The sequence below is a fragment of the Melanostigma gelatinosum genome, assembly GCF_949748355.1.
Source record: "Melanostigma gelatinosum genome assembly, chromosome: 7".
NCBI lineage: Eukaryota > Metazoa > Chordata > Actinopteri > Perciformes > Zoarcidae > Melanostigma > Melanostigma gelatinosum.
Window position 1 is genome coordinate 9,053,221 of NC_136640.1, and position 18,368 is coordinate 9,071,588.

General features: G+C 44.5%; 2 protein-coding genes across 5 annotated transcripts; both read right to left on the reverse strand.

Annotated features, from left to right (window-relative positions):
• Positions 1-363: 363 nt before the first annotated feature.
• baz1b (bromodomain adjacent to zinc finger domain, 1B) lies at positions 364-15,051 on the reverse strand. Of its 4 annotated transcripts, none has more exons than XM_079272158.1 (21): positions 14,352-15,051; positions 12,878-12,994; positions 11,693-11,837; positions 11,268-11,460; positions 10,875-10,996; positions 10,517-10,714; positions 10,223-10,411; positions 8,812-10,117; positions 8,516-8,677; positions 8,148-8,286; positions 7,918-8,057; positions 7,614-7,728; positions 7,427-7,525; positions 6,944-7,121; positions 6,021-6,206; positions 5,684-5,831; positions 4,963-5,110; positions 4,684-4,799; positions 3,327-3,466; positions 3,109-3,215; positions 364-2,923 (listed from the first exon to the last, which is right to left on the reverse strand). In XM_079272158.1, exons 1-21 carry the CDS (start codon positions 14,468-14,470, stop codon positions 2,260-2,262), a joined length of 4,731 nt encoding a protein of 1,576 aa, XP_079128284.1. In that variant the 5' UTR covers positions 14,471-15,051; the 3' UTR covers positions 364-2,259. The 4 variants fall into 4 exon arrangements, with proteins under 4 accessions (XP_079128284.1, XP_079128283.1, XP_079128282.1 ...); XM_079272157.1 differs by having other exon boundaries at positions 7,614-7,731; XM_079272156.1 differs by having other exon boundaries at positions 7,888-8,057.
• A 511-nt stretch (positions 15,052-15,562) lies between these two features.
• Positions 15,563-17,857, reverse strand: bcl7bb (BAF chromatin remodeling complex subunit BCL7B b). Its single transcript, XM_079272259.1, has 6 exons — positions 17,717-17,857; positions 17,130-17,205; positions 16,926-17,013; positions 16,637-16,795; positions 16,365-16,468; positions 15,563-16,217 (listed from the first exon to the last, which is right to left on the reverse strand). Exons 1-6 carry the CDS (start codon positions 17,827-17,829, stop codon positions 16,146-16,148), a joined length of 612 nt encoding a protein of 203 aa, XP_079128385.1. The 5' UTR covers positions 17,830-17,857; the 3' UTR covers positions 15,563-16,145.
• Between the last annotated feature and the right edge of the window lie 511 nt (positions 17,858-18,368).

An 18,368-nucleotide genomic window follows, 5' to 3' on the forward strand; every position in this document is an offset into this window, starting at 1 on the left:
TTAACATTCACCACAAAACGTTGTCATGGCATAAGTCCAAGTTGCTCAGCCTCCTTTTGTAAATATTGAAGGCATTTCTCCTCCGTAACGTCACTTTTGATTGCGTTTCAACACAAACAGATTTCAAGCTAATTTGGCTTCTATTAGAAGCTGGAGATGCTGCTGAGGAAAGAGTCCACATCAGAGAGTAAGACCATGTTTGATATTTTATTAAAAAGTAAAAGTGGACACCAGTCGGCAGTCACGGCTAACCCGTTTTCCTCCACAATCATTGTCTTATTACAAGGCTTCACAGATGGCAGCGATGTCTGTGTCTGACCAGGGGGACGCTCATCGGCTCAAATAACACAGGGAGAACTACGGTCTTCGTCCATAGCCTTTATTGGAAATTCTTTACACGTGAATGCTCCTAACCTGCCCAAACCCAGCTTTAGACTATAAATATATATATATATATTAAAAAAAAGGAAGTGTAAAATACTTTTTTGCAGTTCCCCAAAGAACAAAGAAAGCATTTACAGTCAGGTCTCAACTTGAGAAGGGCAGTCACCTTTTTGTTTGTTCGTAGAAATGTCAAACAATTACAACAGTGATTTAAACAATTTGTGAATCGTGTCGGGAACAAAGCTGGATTTAAACAAAAATAGGGGGGGGAGAGAGGGGGTGGAAAACAATCGGTGACCAAGTGAAATCAGGAAGGTGACGATGAAAACCTCACTCGAAAAACACTGAACAGCACAGAGAGGAGAGGTCAAACCAACCACAGCCTCATCAGTATATATATATATATATATGTATATGTCTACATATACGTCGCTGGCAACCTCACCACAAACCACACAAACGTCTGCATATTCAAAAAAAAAAAGGGGTTTTTGTTAAGTTGTGACTGTGTGGAAGTTATTACAAAGACAAGTTGTAGAGCCAAGACACACCAGCGCCATGGAGCGCCCTCTGTCCTTTGATGAGCAGAGTCACTGCACTGCTGCTGGGACGAAGAGTGCTCAGAGAGCAGGAGGAGAGCACCGCCTGCTGGATGAGCCAGGACATGCGGGGAAGCCTTCACTCGCCTTTCCACCCTCAATGCGTGCGTCACTAAATACAATTTAAATGAAGCGACTTAACGTTTTAGTTACAAAATGTACAAGGGACTCGATTATTTCTGCCGTGTTCTCGTCATTGACTGGGAGAGCCCCCCCGGTTATTCAAAACATTGCCGTTTATTTGATGTGATTAAGATCAACAAGTTATCATTTACAATACCAAATAAAAATGTGCAAAAAATATCAAAGATCCAAAAAATGCCCATTTTCTTAACAAATGTCACATTTGTTGTTTTGAACACCGTTTACAAATGTTTATGCACATCATTTCAACAACGTCTGGTCCTGCAGCTGCTGGCATAATAATAGGTGCACTTTACACAGGAGTGTAAACTGGTGGCCCGTTGAGGTACCGGTTCTATTTTAAAGTGGCAGGGCACTACAGAGGAAAGGCTGCTCAGCTCTACACGCCAAGAACCAGACTCCTAGTCCGGTCCGTGTTTTTCAAAACATCTTGGCACCAAGAGAGCCGAGAAGGAGCTCGTGTTCTAGCACGAGAGCGACGCGACGACACGTGTGACCTGAAGTGTCGACCCAGCTTTTGACACTAAATCTGCACCTGGGCTGGGGGAAAAAAACAAAACAATAAATTCTAAAACTAGTAAAAAATACTATCAAGTTTAACTATAGACTGGCATTTGAACCAGAGATTCTTGGTGTCAAGATGCTTAGTAGTAAGAGTGATTTACAGGTGAGAGGAGAAAGTCATCATCAGTCACCTGCGTTGTTTTTAAACAAAAAGATTTCCTAGAGGGTTTCGGCTACATGGACACCATCTCTTTAACTGACAACATTTTAAGTCAAATTAAGCGTGTGTGTGTGTGTGCGCGCGCGCGATGTTGTCAACTTGGAACAGAAAGTCAAATCAAAGAGTCTTAAGAGCTACAAGGACCCATCTATTGTCTCATTTGTCTTTGTTGAAAAAAGAAAAACAATCACCTATATTAAACATGTTACAAATATAAATCAGTTTTCTTTTGTCGTTTTTCAAAATATGAACAGAAATTCAAGAACACAAAAAAGTCCTTCTGAGGATTAAGTCCCGCTGGCTGTGAGGAGGAGGAGATGAAGGGCTCTTGATCATTTTTAGAAGAGCGGGACAGAAACTTTAAAGCAAAGAGACGACAAAAAAGAAAGAAAAGAAGCACCCTGGACTTCATGAGCGTTTCTGTCGCTTGGAATGTCGCTGTTTGCTGGACCGGTCCTCGTCACTGCGCGCCCCACCGGCATCGCCCCGGCCCCCCTGCTGACGAGTTCTCTGCGTGTCTCGCTCGCCATCGCTATCCTGCTCCCTGTAATCCTTCTTTCCTGAGGTGGTGGAGGTCCTCTTACTCCTCCTCCTGCCATCATCATCCTCCTCCTCCTCCTCCTCCTCACCACTCTCCTCTTCCCTCCGTCCTCGAACATTTCTGGTTTTCTTTCTGTTCGATTTGCCGTTCTGCATCTTTTTTGGTTCCTCCTCTTCTTCATCATCTTCTTCCTCCTCCTCCTCCTCCTCCTCCTCCTCCTCCTCCTCTTCAGATGTTGCAGGGGCTTGGCTGATGCGTTTGCGTGAACGCCGGCGGAGGTAGCTGAGGCCAGGCAGCAGCTTCTGCAGCAGCTCGGTGAACGTCTGCTCCGTCTTCACCATGCAGGAGAGCACCGTGCTGCCCTGCTGGTTGTACTCCTCTGCGTTGGAGAAGATTAGTTTCAGGTCTTCCAGGAAATCCTGGGCGTGGCGATACGAGCCCTGGCTGAATTTCCCGAGCATCGTTTGGAAATCCATGGGCTGGGAGATGATGTCCAGGTAGTCCTCTGCCTCCTCCACGGATACGGGCTCCCTGTGAAAGAGGAGAGCCACGTTAGATCATCATCATGGTGTCTGAAGATTTGGTGCCTCTACAGATATTTCTGTTCGATTATTAGAACTTCTGGGGGGGAAACACTGGTCTCGCACATGTAAGTATTTGCTGCGGCTCCATAATAAACTGAATGTCCATTCAAAGGGATCGTGTTCTCTGCTCACCTGAACGGCCAGCTGTAGCGGAATTTCGTCAGTTTCTTGAGGATTTCCTCACACTTCTCCAGCTCCAGCACCTGCCGACGCACTCCTGTTTGGGAACTCTGTCGCACCTGCAGACATCACACACACACACACACACAATTACAACAACACTTCATTCCTTAATTCTTCTCAGAGTTAAGACGGAGCTTCTGTACGACGGAGTCCTGCTGCTTTCTCACCAGTTCATCGATGTCTGCGGGGCTGTTGGGGCCGGCCCTCTGTTTGCTGCTCTGACTACTTGAAGAAGACTGCTTCTTGGGTTTACTTTTTGAAATCTTCTGCCGAGATGAAGACTGCTTATTTTTCTTCCTTGGTCTCACTGTAAAGAAATAATGGAGAGGGGATCAAGACAAGAGGACATCTGAAATAACCAAAGTTATGTTCATTTGTCACACAACCTGCAGTGAAACAATATCCATTACAATAATGACCTAACTGTTCTCTATAGTTTTATTTGTAACAACTCAATCATAGGGTGCAATGCCGTGAACTCTGAAAGTGTCACTCTCGAAATGAGCGATTCCTAGGATTCTCTCGAACTGTTCAGCATCAAACTTCCTATTCATTATCCTTGACGTGCCGGCTTGAAACGACAGCGGGGATCATCCTGTCGCATACTCTGAGGGAAGCCGGAGTGAAACGAGGCTTCAAAGCAAAAGGTCCAGACAAAAGAGAGCGGGGCCGCAACTCCCAGTCAGCATTCCTCTCATTCCATACATGCAAACTCATAAGAGGTGAAAAAGGTGACAAGCACCGAAACCCTGTCGGGAGGAGAACTTTATTTTAAATATGAGCTTTAGTAGCATTCTGGTGTACTCCGAGAAGAAAATTAAGTGATATGACATTTACGTTAAGCAAAAAAACTAATTTATTATTCAGTTATTAATCAGCATTTCAGCTCTATTATTGACCTTTATTTAGACAAAATCCACTGAGACAGAAGTCTCATTTTCAAAAGTTTTAGTCAAATAAAAACAAAGATAGCAAGAGTAGCGAGGAATTGTGGCCTATCTTCTATTCGCAATTAATATGCATTCAATCCAGTTCAATTATTTAAATTAAAATGATAATTACTCTGACTAAAGTAGTTTATCAAGAGAAAAATAATATGCATGTTTCATCACGTTACAATTTTTACTCCTAAATTGCGATTATGACAAACGTTAACAGTCGACAAAGTTCCGCATGCAGTGGACGTTAACTTAACCCAGCAAGTCTGAACGATAACGTAACTTAACTGTAACGGAGGGAAATGAAGACACTGTAGACATCTTAGCGCTTCTTAACGATTGGCTAAGACTCGACACATCAAAGATGTTTTATTGCGAATATCACGACATCACCTTTTCTCCTTCTCACGCCAATCTGAGAAACGCTGGCTTTTAATACAAAACGGCATGCATTGATGACGCAAAGATTACAGTCTGGAGTTGGTCCATAGAAGCCCAAAGAGACTGAAACATGGACTTCTTCTGGTTGAAACCCTTATGGTGAACCATCAGAATCTGGACTAAATCCTCTCTTGCTGGTACTCACAGCTGTGACCCATGGCTGTGTAGTCATTCTCTTCCTCTTCCTCGTCCTCTTCCTCAGACTCCTCTTCCTCAGACTCCTCCTCGTCCTCTTCTTCATCCGTGTCTTGGTTGTAGTTCCTACAACAGAGAGGTTGATAATCCAAAAAAAAATAAATCACAAAAGAGAACATTATCTGTAGTTATAATTATAATGACAAGTACCATATTTTCTCGTGAGTTTTGAAAACCTAAACCGATAAGTTAGTCATTGAATATGACAAAGTGTGAGGCAGACGGTCACCTTGAACGGGAGCCACGCCTGGCGACAGTGGGCTGGCAGGCCGGACACAGCCACTCTCCGGTAGGGATGCCGTACAGGGCCGGCCGCAGACAGAACAGGTGGAAGGCCTTGTTGCACTCGTCACAGAGGATAAGCTTCTCATCATCACCTGGAGGAGATCGACATGTACATCTTAGCTCTGAGCTAAGCTTTTGTTCCAGTCTTCACTCCCTGAAAGGCCAACAACATTTGTGTGCGGCTGTGCAAGTAAACAAGTTGTCTTTTATCGTCATCTTATCACTACAGGTTCACCTGTTGGCGTGCGGAGCTGGCTGCTCTGTATGTAGACCTGCCTGACATTACTAGTCTTTCCTGCTCTGAGTCTGTCCCTGCTGCCCTGTTTGGATCTGGGTCCAGACTCCTTCAGCTTCAGCACAGACGGGTCATGCTTGAGCACTAGACAGGGAGCAGAAGGGTAGCAGAGGAGCACTGCAACTCAATAATCCAGCACACCTATCAAGTACGGACTGACTGTTTCTTTACGAGGAAAAACAGAAGGACACCATATTTATTAGACAGGAGACAGTAGAGGTGCTGGAGTTCTGTTTTGAACAAAGAAAGCCATGTTATACCAAAAGCATTTATATTCCAATAAAAGGCAGAACGAATGCTCTTATTCCTATTGCTCCAATCCCTTTCTTTGAGACCAAAAGAGTGAGACAGCAGCTGAAAACAAGCCTACCTTTCCTGCGACAGACTTTGCAGCGAGCGTTCTCTGCAGACATGTCCCACTTTATGCAAGCGTCCAGCATCCCCAGCAGGACGTGCATGCGGGAAAGGGTCTGGGCCTCTCGGAGGCCAGTCTTCCACTTCTCGACCGCGGTCGCCACCTGACAGGAACGAAGCACAGACTTGTTTAAACTCGCGTGAAGAGAGACTTGAATAGTGGTACCTCTGCCTGTAATACTCAGTGCGTTTCATGAGCAGACTTCAGCATCTTAACTTTAATTTTGTTGTCATGTGGGCCATCTAATATTGACTTACAACTGAACTTGAACACTGAAACTGGGTTCTCTTACCCTGGCCTCTTCAGTCAGTCTCTTCTCGTCATCCACCTCCTCGGCCTTGCTGCTTTCCTCCCCTCCTTGCTTTTTCTTCTTCTTCTGCTTCGGGGCCATGAATCCCTGCAGGAACTTTTTGATGACACAGGCCTGAATGGTGATGATGCACTCACCAAAGTCCTTCAAGTTCTCCATGTCTTTCAACTGTGAATAATAGATGAAACGGGGAAGAAAACATTATGAAGCACAACGTTTTGTGGACAAATCAGAAATAATGTATTTCACTGTGTAATAAAAACAGGCTGTTTTACAAACAAGTTTTATGATAGTTTGTGTGCACCATCGATCCTTAAAAACTGGGGTAAAACAGTTTAACCCAATAATTACATGGAAAATGGCTGTTCACCATCCAACCTGACGGAACTGGAGAGGATCTGCAAGGAAGACTGGCAGAGGATCCCCAAATCCAGGTGTGAAAGGCTTGTTGCATCATTCCCAAGAAGACTCATGGCTGTACTAGCTCAAAGGGGTGCTTCTACTCAACACTGAGCAAAGGGTCTGACTACTTATGACCATGTGATATTTCAGTTATTCTTTTTTAATAAATCTGCAAATATTTCTACATTTCTGTTTTTTTCTGTCAAGATGGGGTGCTGAGTGTACATGAATGAGAAATAAAATGAACTTTTTTGATTTTAGCCAATGGCTGCTATGAAACAAAGAGTGGAACATTTAAAGGTGTCTGAATACTTTCCGTACCCACTGTATATATATGAATTACCAAATCACTTGTCTGAGTCGACTTATCTGCATGATCAAAATGCCACGCTATCACATTATGCTTGATGTCTACAGCCTGACATCCCAAATCCCTTAAACCGGAAGATTAAGAATCTTCAGTGAACATTAATATTGATATTGTAGCCGGACAAACGCATTACCTGCTCTTCGATGTCCACGTTGTCGTCCAGGTATCCCAGGCCTCCCTTCTGGAGCCGCGAGGCTACCTCTTGGATATCACTGCGCAGGTAATTGAGCAGCTCTGTGACGCCATCGCAGGTCCTGAGGCCCAGTTTGGCCTTACGGGTCAGATTGACCGAGTGGAGGACGTCCTGGTACCTGAACCAGGGAAGAGACGGCTTAATATTTTCTCCATCACTGTTGCATTGTTAAAAACAATCTACGGTAGTCTGTTTTGCCCGAATCTTTTCATTGTTCATACTTTTTGTAGACGCTCTGGTGGTTCTGTATTCACTTAAACAACTTAACAAGCTTGCTGCTGCCATGAACACCAACACAACAAATGATCACTTCAAAATAAAGGCATCTGTGCAAACTGAATGTAAAAGCTTTACATAGCACAGCTGGTAATGCTTTAGCTGTACACACGTTTGTTAAAGATAGTATCTCTTATAATGATGCACCTGCTTTGTATCTTCGACTTCAGTGCACTCTCTCGAACCCCCTGAGGATGAAGACTCTCCACTAGCTCCTCCAGCTCAGCTGCGTTGTCACAAACGAACCTGTATTCAAGAGGCAGAATATTAGAATGGAAGATTGTGTAAAAAGAAAAGGATAAAAAGAAAGAGAAGACAGAAACAAAGCTCTCACCAGAGGTTCTGTCCTTGGTTGGGAATAGTAGTTTCTATGCAGATGTCTGCCGCTGCTCCCTGCTGGGCTCCCTCACTTATAGCACCGTCTATGCTGCCATCGTCCTTTTCAGCTCCTACTAAATAAACAGTCATTCATTATCCAAGACCAAAATGACCAATTATGTCCACACACAAAACTCCACACCAAACAGAGTGAGATTGCAGAATTGATGCCACCATTTGTTGTTTTTTTAACATTTCGATGAAGGTAACTTACACTAAAGTTACTGTACCTTGTGAATCATGAGTAGCGGCCGACTCACCCTCCTCTTCCTCTTCCACCTCCACCTCGGGCTCGGCTGGTTTGTCCTCGGGTGGCGGGGTGAAGCTGTAGTCGATGCTTTCATGCACCCAGCCTTTCTCAATGTACAGACCAGGAACCACGTCAGAGAACAGCCAGTATCTGAACAAAGGCATCCAGCAACCACGGTTATAATTTACTTTGTTCTACAAATTCACATTTATCTGAGTAGAAACGGTGTTCAGCACTGACCTGTTGTGATTTCGGTCAGTTCCCAGTGGGGACCTGCGCGTGACGAGTCTGGCTTTGGTTATTCCATCCTGAAAGGCCCTTTCTACAGAAGCCCTCTGCTTACGCATACGCTCCTCCTCAGCCTCCTTCTCCATGCGCTCTTTGGGGAAATAACACAGAAACAAATAAGTGGGGTATAGCAACTTAAAAACTATGAAGTAATTAACAGTAGACTGGCTTTGCTCTAAAAGATCTCAGTGGTGGAAAGACAAAACACTGAGAGGATTGGTACATGTCCTATCAAGCTCGTCAGTTAACCAACTTGCCTTCTTTTTAAATAGCACATTTTGAAATGGAATAACAGCTCAACTCCTTGCTACAAAGTTTACCTTTGTTCTGTCGGTCCATCTCCTCCTTGTCCTTCTTGGCCTGCATGGACATCAGCCGCCGGCTCTTCACTGAGCTGATCATGTCCTCCGGCTCCGGTTCCAGCTCTACCTTTACTTCTTTTTTGATCTCCTTCTTAGCAGCTCCCTCTTTCTTTTTCTCACCTTTGAGCCCAGAAGAGAAAAAAAGGGAAAAAAATGATGTATTGGTACACTGGAAGATTTAACAATAGAAATTATAAAAACATATTTTTAACATTAAAACAGCAGGAAGAGCTCTCCGGTTAACCCCCGCCTACCTTTGCCCTCCATCTCCTTTCGCATCTGCTTCTCAGCCTTCTTGCGGTCGTTGACCTCTTTCAGCATTGCCAGACGCTCCTTCCACACCTCGGCTGACCGTTGCTGCATGCCGTCAACGTGGTCTTCAACAGAGTACGTCATGAGTATGCGGTGGCACAGTGCCACCAGCAGGCTGACCTTCTCCTCGGGGCTCAGCTCAAACACCTCGATTGTCTCGAGCTTCTCCAAGAACTCGCTGGTCACCACGTCGTCGAAGCCGCCCAAAGCCCCCGTGTCCACCGAGCCCTGGTTGCTCTCCTCCCCGTGGGCGTCACACGGCCGCAGGCACAACCGAGCCAGCTCTGAAACCGAGTGCATGGTGAGGGGGATCTCGGATAACGGAATGTCGAGCTCGCTGTAGCCTTCCGCCAGCTCATCCTGCAGCAGCGTTTGAAGCAGCACCACCAGCACACGGTTCAGGTAGAGGAAGCCGGAGCGTTCGCCTGCCAGTGCCTCCATCAGAGCCACTGCTGTGATGGGATACTGGTCATCGGGCATCAGCAGCCCTGCATAGCACTGCAGGAAGTCCGCGACCATAGCCACGTCACCAAACAGGGTGTTGGGCAACCCCTCGGGCATGTCTACGAGCTTGAACGCCGGCAGAGTCTTGCCACCTTCGATCTCCTGGTCCTCGTATCTGCGCGATTGAGCGCGGCGGACCAGCATCTCCTTCTCGCGCCTCTCCTTGGCCCTTTCTCGCAGCTTCTTTCGGACTTCATGGCGCTTCTTCTTCATCTCTTCCTGCTTTTCCTCCTCGCTCATGGCCGCCCACCGCTTCTTCTGCTCCCGCAGCTCCCAGCGTTTCTGCACCAGCTCCTTGAGCTCCTCTGGCAGCCGGTCCCGATCATCTGGGGACAAGGTCTTTGCGGCCTTGGAGATGAGGGAGCAGAGGGAGTTCTTTTTGTCCTCCTTGCCCTTGTTCTCCTTATAGAAATGAAGGAGGTGGAGAGCCATAGGGTGCAGTGGCTTCCCCAGTTTGGGCGTACCCATGCCAGTACTACGGGCTCTCTTCTTAGGGCTCCCAGAGGAGGTGCTCTTCGCCAGATGCAGCAGAGTCATCTGCTTCATCTTCGGCGTCTTGGCGCCAGCTTTACCGTCGTTTTTAGAAGCTTTGAGGACATTCTTATCGCCGCTCTTTCCGGTTTTCTTTCCTTCTTTCTTGTCCCCGGACTTCCTGGCTGATTTTGGAGTGGAGGGAGCCGAGCCTTTGCCTTCTCCTTTCTTTGGAGTTCCAGAGTTCATCTTTAGTGGGGAGCCATTCATTTTCTGAAATACAGACAATATGAGCCCATGAAGCTTTTGAAAAGAGATACCCCATCATCATAAAGTAATAACTGACACACGCGATAATGTACATACAAGCCAGCTTACCTGCATGTGGCCCCAAATGGTTGGACTAAGGGGCATGCCTAGAGAGTCTTTCTTTCGTCTCCTTTTCTTCTCTCCCTTCTCGTTTCCTGAATCCTCTCCTGGTGTGTCGGGGGTCTTGAGCCTCTTGCTCGGTTTACCCTCTGGAGATAACAAGCTCTTACGTTTTGCGGAGGGATTCTCCGCTAAAAACTTCAGACAAAAAAAAGAGAGAAAAAAGACAAGTGTGAGAGAAGAACAAGCAATATCTCTAAAATTGTCTTATGTGGGATCAAAAAATGACCATGAGTAAATTACCTTGTGTGGATCCAGAAGAAAGTCACTGAATTTGCTGGGCAAGTTAAATTTTTTCACGAGTTCATCTTCAACCACCCAGGGAGCACTCTCGCCCATGCCCAGCCTCAGAGCATAGTGCCTGATGAAGTAGCGCATGATCTCCTTGGTCGGAGGGCGCTCCGTTCTGTAGAGACTGTCCGCCGGGACGTCACTGATCACCTGTCAGACAAGTCGTTGGGGAAGATTCCGCGTCAGCTTCTTTCAAAAAATGTCAAACTGTGTAGACCTCAAAAGATCATGAACCACAAATAGACGTAATATGATGTCATGGATTCAAGAGACCAGTTGAGAGACTCTCTCTTGACCACAGGATACAGACCTTATCCTCAGTGATGAGCTTCACGTCGTACTTATGGGGAAGGAATTTGGGCATCACCCATCTCTTCTTCTCTTCCTTCATGGCAGTGGGAAGTTTCCTTGGTGAACGTCGTGCTCGGTCACCTGATAGTGAAACAATATCATGTAAAAAGAAAAGGACCCCTTTTCCCGCCCCAATCGTGTAGAAAAAGTGGCTGAAACTTTGTGAAATAAGTGGAAACTGGGAAAAAGAAAACATTCCGTTTAAAGAAAAAAACTGTTTCTCTGGGCCTACAACCAATGTGCAGTTTAAAAATGAACACACTGATCATCATTAATCACTATACCACACGTTTTGTCATATCCATATACGGGCATCAAAACTCTTTCTGTTCATGCAGCAATTGGAACTCACTGAGACTCTCTCTCCTGTTCTCCTCTTCTCTGGGAGGAGGTTCTTTCCTCTGGTTCTCCTGACTTGCATTCTCCTTGTCGCTGGATGGAGAGTCACAGGCACCTTCGAGCTTCTTCTCCCCCGACTCACCCTCTGGATTTTCAAGGGGATGGATCTTCACCACCTTCACTTGCAAACTTTTGTCCTTCCCCACCTGAAGTGAAAAAGTCTAGTGAGAATCTCAGAACACACCACAAGGAAGTTTTCCTTTAAAAACACCTGCTTTCCACTGCACTACCACAGAGGACGGGCAGAACATTCATCTTAACATGTTAATAAGCTTTAGTAAATGCAGCAAAAATATCAAGCGTCTAATTTGTTGATAAAAATGCTAAATAAAAGATAAATAAAAAAACAAGTTTAGAAATGCAACAGGTCAAACTGACCAGGAAGTCACATTCTTCATCCACAGCATACTTGGTGAGGATTTCCAGCCAGGCCATTTCAACCAGTTTGTCTAAAGACACTGTGTTGTGGTGGACCATCTCCAGGACTGGCTTCTCAAACCACTGGGGATACTCCTCCTGAAGCCTGCACACAGAAAATAGATCAGCATTAAAAACAAACTGTATTGCACTTGTATCTTCATATGCTGTTAAACCTTAAGTGTCTTGCATTCACATTGTAATAAGCTCAGACTATTTTGTAGTTAGCGAGACACTGATTTTAATGCCTTGATGCGCAGCAAACAAGGCCACTGACATATCAGACAATTGACAATCAATTGAATTTTTTTCAAGGGTGTGAAGCAATCTATTCCAGACATGATTTTTTCCACATTGTTTGGATTTCTGCAACGCATTAGTCACCGGGATGAGAGCATTGCATAACTGGGCAACAAAGGGCTGGGAGTGACCAGTAGGGGGAGTAAAACCTCCTGGCTGATATAATTAGACAGAGCTTAAACACAGCCTGTGATCCTCAGTGACTTGAGCTCCGGGCAACTGAGCAATGTTCTGCCCAGTCATTGCTGTGAGATATCCGTGGCCACATATATATATGGTTTGGTCCAACTTTCCCTTGCTGACACGTACATACAGTATACGCATTTCTGGATGGTGATGAGCGGACTTATAAAGATCAGTTGAACCAGTCTACATTTTATATGGCTGTTTATTCCCCCCCATTTTGCAGATCAGGATAAGGAACTCTCACCAGGCCATTGCCAATAAAAGGATGACTCAATCCCACACCCTCTAAATAGAATGAGAGGAGGAGCAGCAGATTTATCCAATCATAGCAAAGCAGCAAGCCTTGTGACCTTCACTGGGAGAGTACGGCTCTTCCGTGATACTACCGAGCTGCTGTCATAGAGGCGAATCGGCTTCTGAGGGCATCTAAACAACCGGTGGTGGCATATCTATTTAGAAAAAATTGGGAACCTGAGGTTTACTGGGCATCTGAATGCAAAGCACTGCCATCTACTGAACTGTACCTGTGTATTCTTCACAGAACTCCATCAACAGCCTATCTGTATAGGCGTTGGACAGCAGCGAGTAGACTAATGGCTCTTATTTCACATGTTGGATAGAATCGTGTACATTCAAACACAAACAGGGAGTCATACTAACAGTTCGGTGACTTCTTGTTCCTCCTCCCATGCTTCATTGTGCGTGAGTTGACCGCTTCCAGTGCTCTTGCATGTCCAGATGTGCTCACTATACCTCTGCAAGCGTGCCTCATACTCTCTGTAGGCGTTTGGTTAAAGAAATTACAACAGTCATATGGAAACAGTTCTTCCTTATTTAGCCATTTACTTACTAATTACAAGCAAGACACACGTGGTCCGTCGTTGACAGAAATATAGAAAGAGGCTGAGGTCATGGGACACCAAACAAAAACAGACATACAAAAACAAAATGCACGGTTATATGCTAAGAACTAAAAAGTGTACAAACGGTGTAATTAACAATGCAAAACTGTACGGGGAGCTAGGAACGAATAATGATGTGATGGAAGCTGGAAGAGTCCTAGCTACCTCATGATGAACAGAAGTTCTGTGGAACACACCTCTAGGTGTAGTTAATGGGAGTAGAAAGTTTGACTGTGCTACCACTGAAGACTGCAGTAACTACAACAGTAAAGTGAAGATCCCCGTTACTGTAGATGGGATAGCATGGGGAGGTATAAGTGAGGCCTGCGCTTCACATAGCTGTTCTTTATGCAATGATGACAAATGTCGATGTTAAAACGTTACATAAAAACAGTCGAGTGAACAATTTTGCTCTGCCAGTGTAGAAATCCAAATCTACTAGAACTAATAACAACTTAGGTAACCATAAATAAAACTTAGAAGTTAATTTCCACACTGCGTGCGTCACATTGGGTTGTCATAACTGACAGTTCAGGATCTCTGACGTTTAAAGTTTTCACTCAGACACCGAAACAAGTAAAGCCACTTTACTATTACAGCATAACCAAAGCTATCTAGCCCAAACATGCTACCATGAATAAATAAACCGATTTGAATAGACTATTTTCCTCTTATCAAACTCAAAAAATGTACTGGTAGCTAATGCTCGCTATTCTACAGAGGCTAACGTTAAAAGCTAACTCTTACCAGCCGGGCAACATCCTCAGCCTGAGACAGAAGACGACAGGCTATTGTGACATAATGGGATACCTAACGTTAGCATCGTGCGAGCTAACCGCGCTAGCATTGGTGGCTGTCAGCGAGGCCGTGGAAGCTGAAAGTGAAAGGACGTCTTTATCGTCTCTATATTTAATTAAGCATATTTATTTCCTTATGTGCCACACAAAATACTTTCGCTAGCTTTGTGAAACAGCCAGCTAACCTAGCTGCATTAGCACACGGTGTGAACATTAGCTAGCTAGCTAACTTGTAATCAGTGTAACGTTTCACTGTGTACATGCGGGTAAACATTAAATGGGGAAACCGCCAGGTAACATCAAATTAGGTTAATTAGCTAGCTTCCCGGTCCTTTGCACGGGATTATCTGGTCATCCGTTTAGCCAGGTAGACAAAGTCACGTTTACAGCATGCCGAGTGGCTCGATAAGTCTGAGCATCATGTTAAAAGGATACTCTTTGTTCCTGAAGGCCTCCTTGGTGTGCTCGATGATGTAGACCTCCTCTCCCGGGCCTGGTGGCTCGGCTAGCGGCTTAGTCAGTGGATACGGTTTCCGGCCTAAAAGCGGTGCCATTTCCAAATCCACAGATGGCACGGGGTGCCAATGGTAGAATGAAATCTTCTAGTACAATAATATGCAATAATATGTCCTCAGCATGTATGCAAGTGTCCCGCAAATATCTTAGCACGTCACACGTTACCGCCGGCAGGCCCAGCTCCAACGTGTAGCAGCTAGCTGACTAGCTAACGCAAACGGGCTCAAATGCTATCTCGTTGCAAAACAATAACAGTGCGCTTCTTCTTGCCGCCCGCCTCATCGCATCCTTCTTCTCTCATCTATTAGCGGTGCCATGCTGGTTTTACGCAGTGTCTCCGGTGTAAACCAGGTTGCCGGACTTGTCGCTCGGTATAGTTAGTAAACTTTTAGCTCCTCCGAGTGAACATGTAAGGATGAACCACACCGAACTGCTCAGTTCAGAAGGAGGTATGGCGCGTTGAAGACTCCAAAGTCTTTCCAAACTAGGCCTGTTCTCGTTGGATCACTTATATTCCCCGCGTGTTCGTACTGCCGGAGCTTCTTGTTATCGGATAAGAGAATTAGCAAGTGCTACAAAAAAGTAACCTGGATCAATCAAGAGGTTAATTCCTTGTCGAAATGGCGGGAGTTTCTAGTCCACCGGCACACGTCCGTCCGCAATCGGAACTTCGTTTCCCCGGCAGCAAGCAGCGTCGCGAGCACGCCCCGCCCCTTCTCGACGTTCATTGGCTCCCTAAGTAAAGCCCCTTCGTCGAATTGCTCTGAACCAGTCTCTGATTGGCTGATGTAGCCTGTCCGTCACAGTAGAATATCCCCTTCAAATAAACCACGCCCTCATCGAATATAGACGAGAAACTCGAGGTCAGCTGACGACAATAAAGATTATGTGATGTATTTAACTCATTTATACTCAAATACATTTCAACACTCTTATGTATTTGATTAAAATTGTTGTGGAATTAATTCCCTCTTGAATTATTGACTTCATTTCTGAATCCATTGTCTGGTCTCCATTTTGAACATGTCTGATGAAACAATAGGCCCTGCCTTTATAATATAGATATAATCATGACTGCATACCGATCACAGCATGGACCGCAGGATCAATTAATTGAAATGGAATTGGAAAGTAGCATTTATTATGGTTTACAATGTCGTCAGTTATAAACATGGGCAAATTATATTTTAAATATAAAAAAAAATTTCCTTGCATACGATAAGCCAAAAGAAACTGTTCCAGAAAGTGCCTCGTATTTAATAGAAAAATGGCACATCTAAACATCAATCTGCATAAAGCTACACATTTAACACCTTTTCAAAATGGCCTGTAAACCTCAAAAATAAAGCAATAGGATACATGCAAACGTAAAGCTCATCTGCATAACGAGTCAATTGGAAACAGTTGCAGGAAAACATTTACAGCATGTAAATTGAAATACACCGCCTGCAACAGCAGTGACTTGCCACACAAAGTTTGGACAATTCCCCACCATTCATTTGAAAAATCACGTATAACAGCATACTTTAAAGACCTTTAAAAGTAAACAACGATTGCGCTGTAAATACCTTTTTTCCCTCATTTTCTGAAATGTAACAATTGCGTGAATATGTCAAGAAAACCCTTAGAATATATATATTTTTAAGTTGAGCAAATCTGATTGAGGACAGGTACTGTGTGTGTGTGTATTTTGACGAAACTATTATAAATGAGCTATCTCAGAACAGCATTTTCTCCTGTGCAAATCTTCTTTAAAGGCGGTGCTCCTGATTCCTCCAATTCCTCCTGTCGAATAAAAAGGAACACGATGTTATTTAAATGTTCACATACATTTTACACCAAGCTACGGACCGCAGAGATAGGAATTAAATGATTAATTAATCAAAGAACATTTTTTGGCTTATCCTTCAAAACCGTTTTCAGAAAGTGGACCTGTGTGTCTGGGGTGCTCTGTCGGACTGCTCCTGATGAAAGAAGATCCTCCTTGATGAGAGTGGGAGGCTCATCAGCCCCCTCCTGTCCTAAATGAACTGGCTCTGCATTCACAGGGAATGGTGGAAATATAACCTCATTAATGCAGCACTTAGCTCTAGGATGCCATTTTATACTCAAATACAGGATCTATTGTGTGAACCTTTTTTTAAATGACAGGGATAATGTGTAAAAATTGAGTGTAAATATGCTCCAGAGAGCCATCCACATACCATCCACACTCTCCTGGCCCAGCATTGGTGGCTGAGAGTCCTCAGTCCGGAGGCTGGAGGTGTGTGGAGGGCTGACCTGCTGCGAGCTGGAGGTGCTGCTGCTGTTATCCATTTTAGGCTGGTAGACATCCGACAGAAAGCTCTGGTTGCTGTTTTCATCTGAGGAATAGAGGAGTTGCACTGAACATCAGGGGTTTTTATATTGTTGTGTGATATTTTGACATATACGTAAAGGCCATTATGCATGCCATGGCTCCAGTATTTTATTAAATACAGCCACAAAACTCACCAGTGAAATCCAGTAAAGAGTTAGCATTTTCCAGGACCACATCTTTCATTCCTCGAGCATCAACACCTGTGGATTTGGTGCGATATATCTGATAAGAAAGAGGGGATGTAAAAAATAAAATAAAATCAGACAACTGATGCCACAACATTCATTGAAGTAAATCCTTAAAATGATCGTGGTATTTTTACGTGCAGAGGCCCCTACCTGCTTTGTTTCTGTTACTGGCACCCACTTGAATATGCGTAAGGATGTGTCCCCAACTGTCACCCATTTCTTCTCCCTGGGAATGTAATGAGTTCAGACATTATTGTTTTTAAATGAGCTCAATGTAGGTCCAACGCCACACCGTCCGCTTTAATAGCATTAGTCTGTAACGTGGGGCTACGTGCTCGTGTCCTTTTCTGCCCACAGCAGAGCGATGACAGCTACATCAAAACATCCTGCTATGCTCACTTTACAGCCATCGTTTACTTTAGGTGACGTTGCGCGTGTAAAGCCCAGGAGGACGGATGTCTAAATGTGCTCGTGGACGTCCCTGTTGTGTGACTACGGGACGGCCGTTACATTACGGCGGCATGTGAGGCTGTGGCCATATTGACAGCTCTTGGCAGGAAAAAAAAAAAAAAACTCAGTTAGCTCCGCCTCTCCTGTCAAGCCGGGGCATTGATTGGTCGGCAGCCCCGTCAATCGTCTAACTTTTCCGACTGAAGTTTGTTGAGCGACGCAGCAGATATCAGGCTACAGTCACTAATACATTTCCCTCCATATTGTCCCCCGGACAGCCTACGTACCATTTGCGCACCTTCTCGATGGCCGCCAGGACCTTTTTAATGTCATCTTTAGCCCGACTTCGGGTCTCAGCGCGGCCTGTTCGTCCCGACATCTTGATGCTGTTATGATTCATCTACAGATGCATCTGAAAACTTCAAGACCAAGCCCCACTCCTCCGTTACAGTGGTAGTCTCGCGAGATTTCATCGTCTCATTTTTTTTTTGTTTCTCTTTTTTTTGGGCTTGATCCTCCTCAGTATGCTGCTCATACTGTATTTACTGTAATCATTGGGTGCGCACATTTTGTTTTATTTTTTTTATTCTATATGTATTCATCTGGGTTGGAAGTTGCTATTCACAGTGCATGTATTCATATACTTAAATACAATTTTGAAGTACTTCTACTTTACCTGACTATTTCTATTTTATGCAACTGTATACTTATACGACAATACAATTCAGAAATATTGGACCATAAATCTAACAATATGATAATGAGTATACTTTAGGTACATTTAGATGATAATACTTTTGTGCTTTTACTTAAGTGGGATTTTAAAGGCAGGGCATTTACTTATTATGGAGTATTTTTAAACTGTGGTTCTGGGAGTTACCTTTTATTTAACTGTTTAATAACGTCCAGGTGGTCCTTTTGCTTTTCTTTGCTATTATA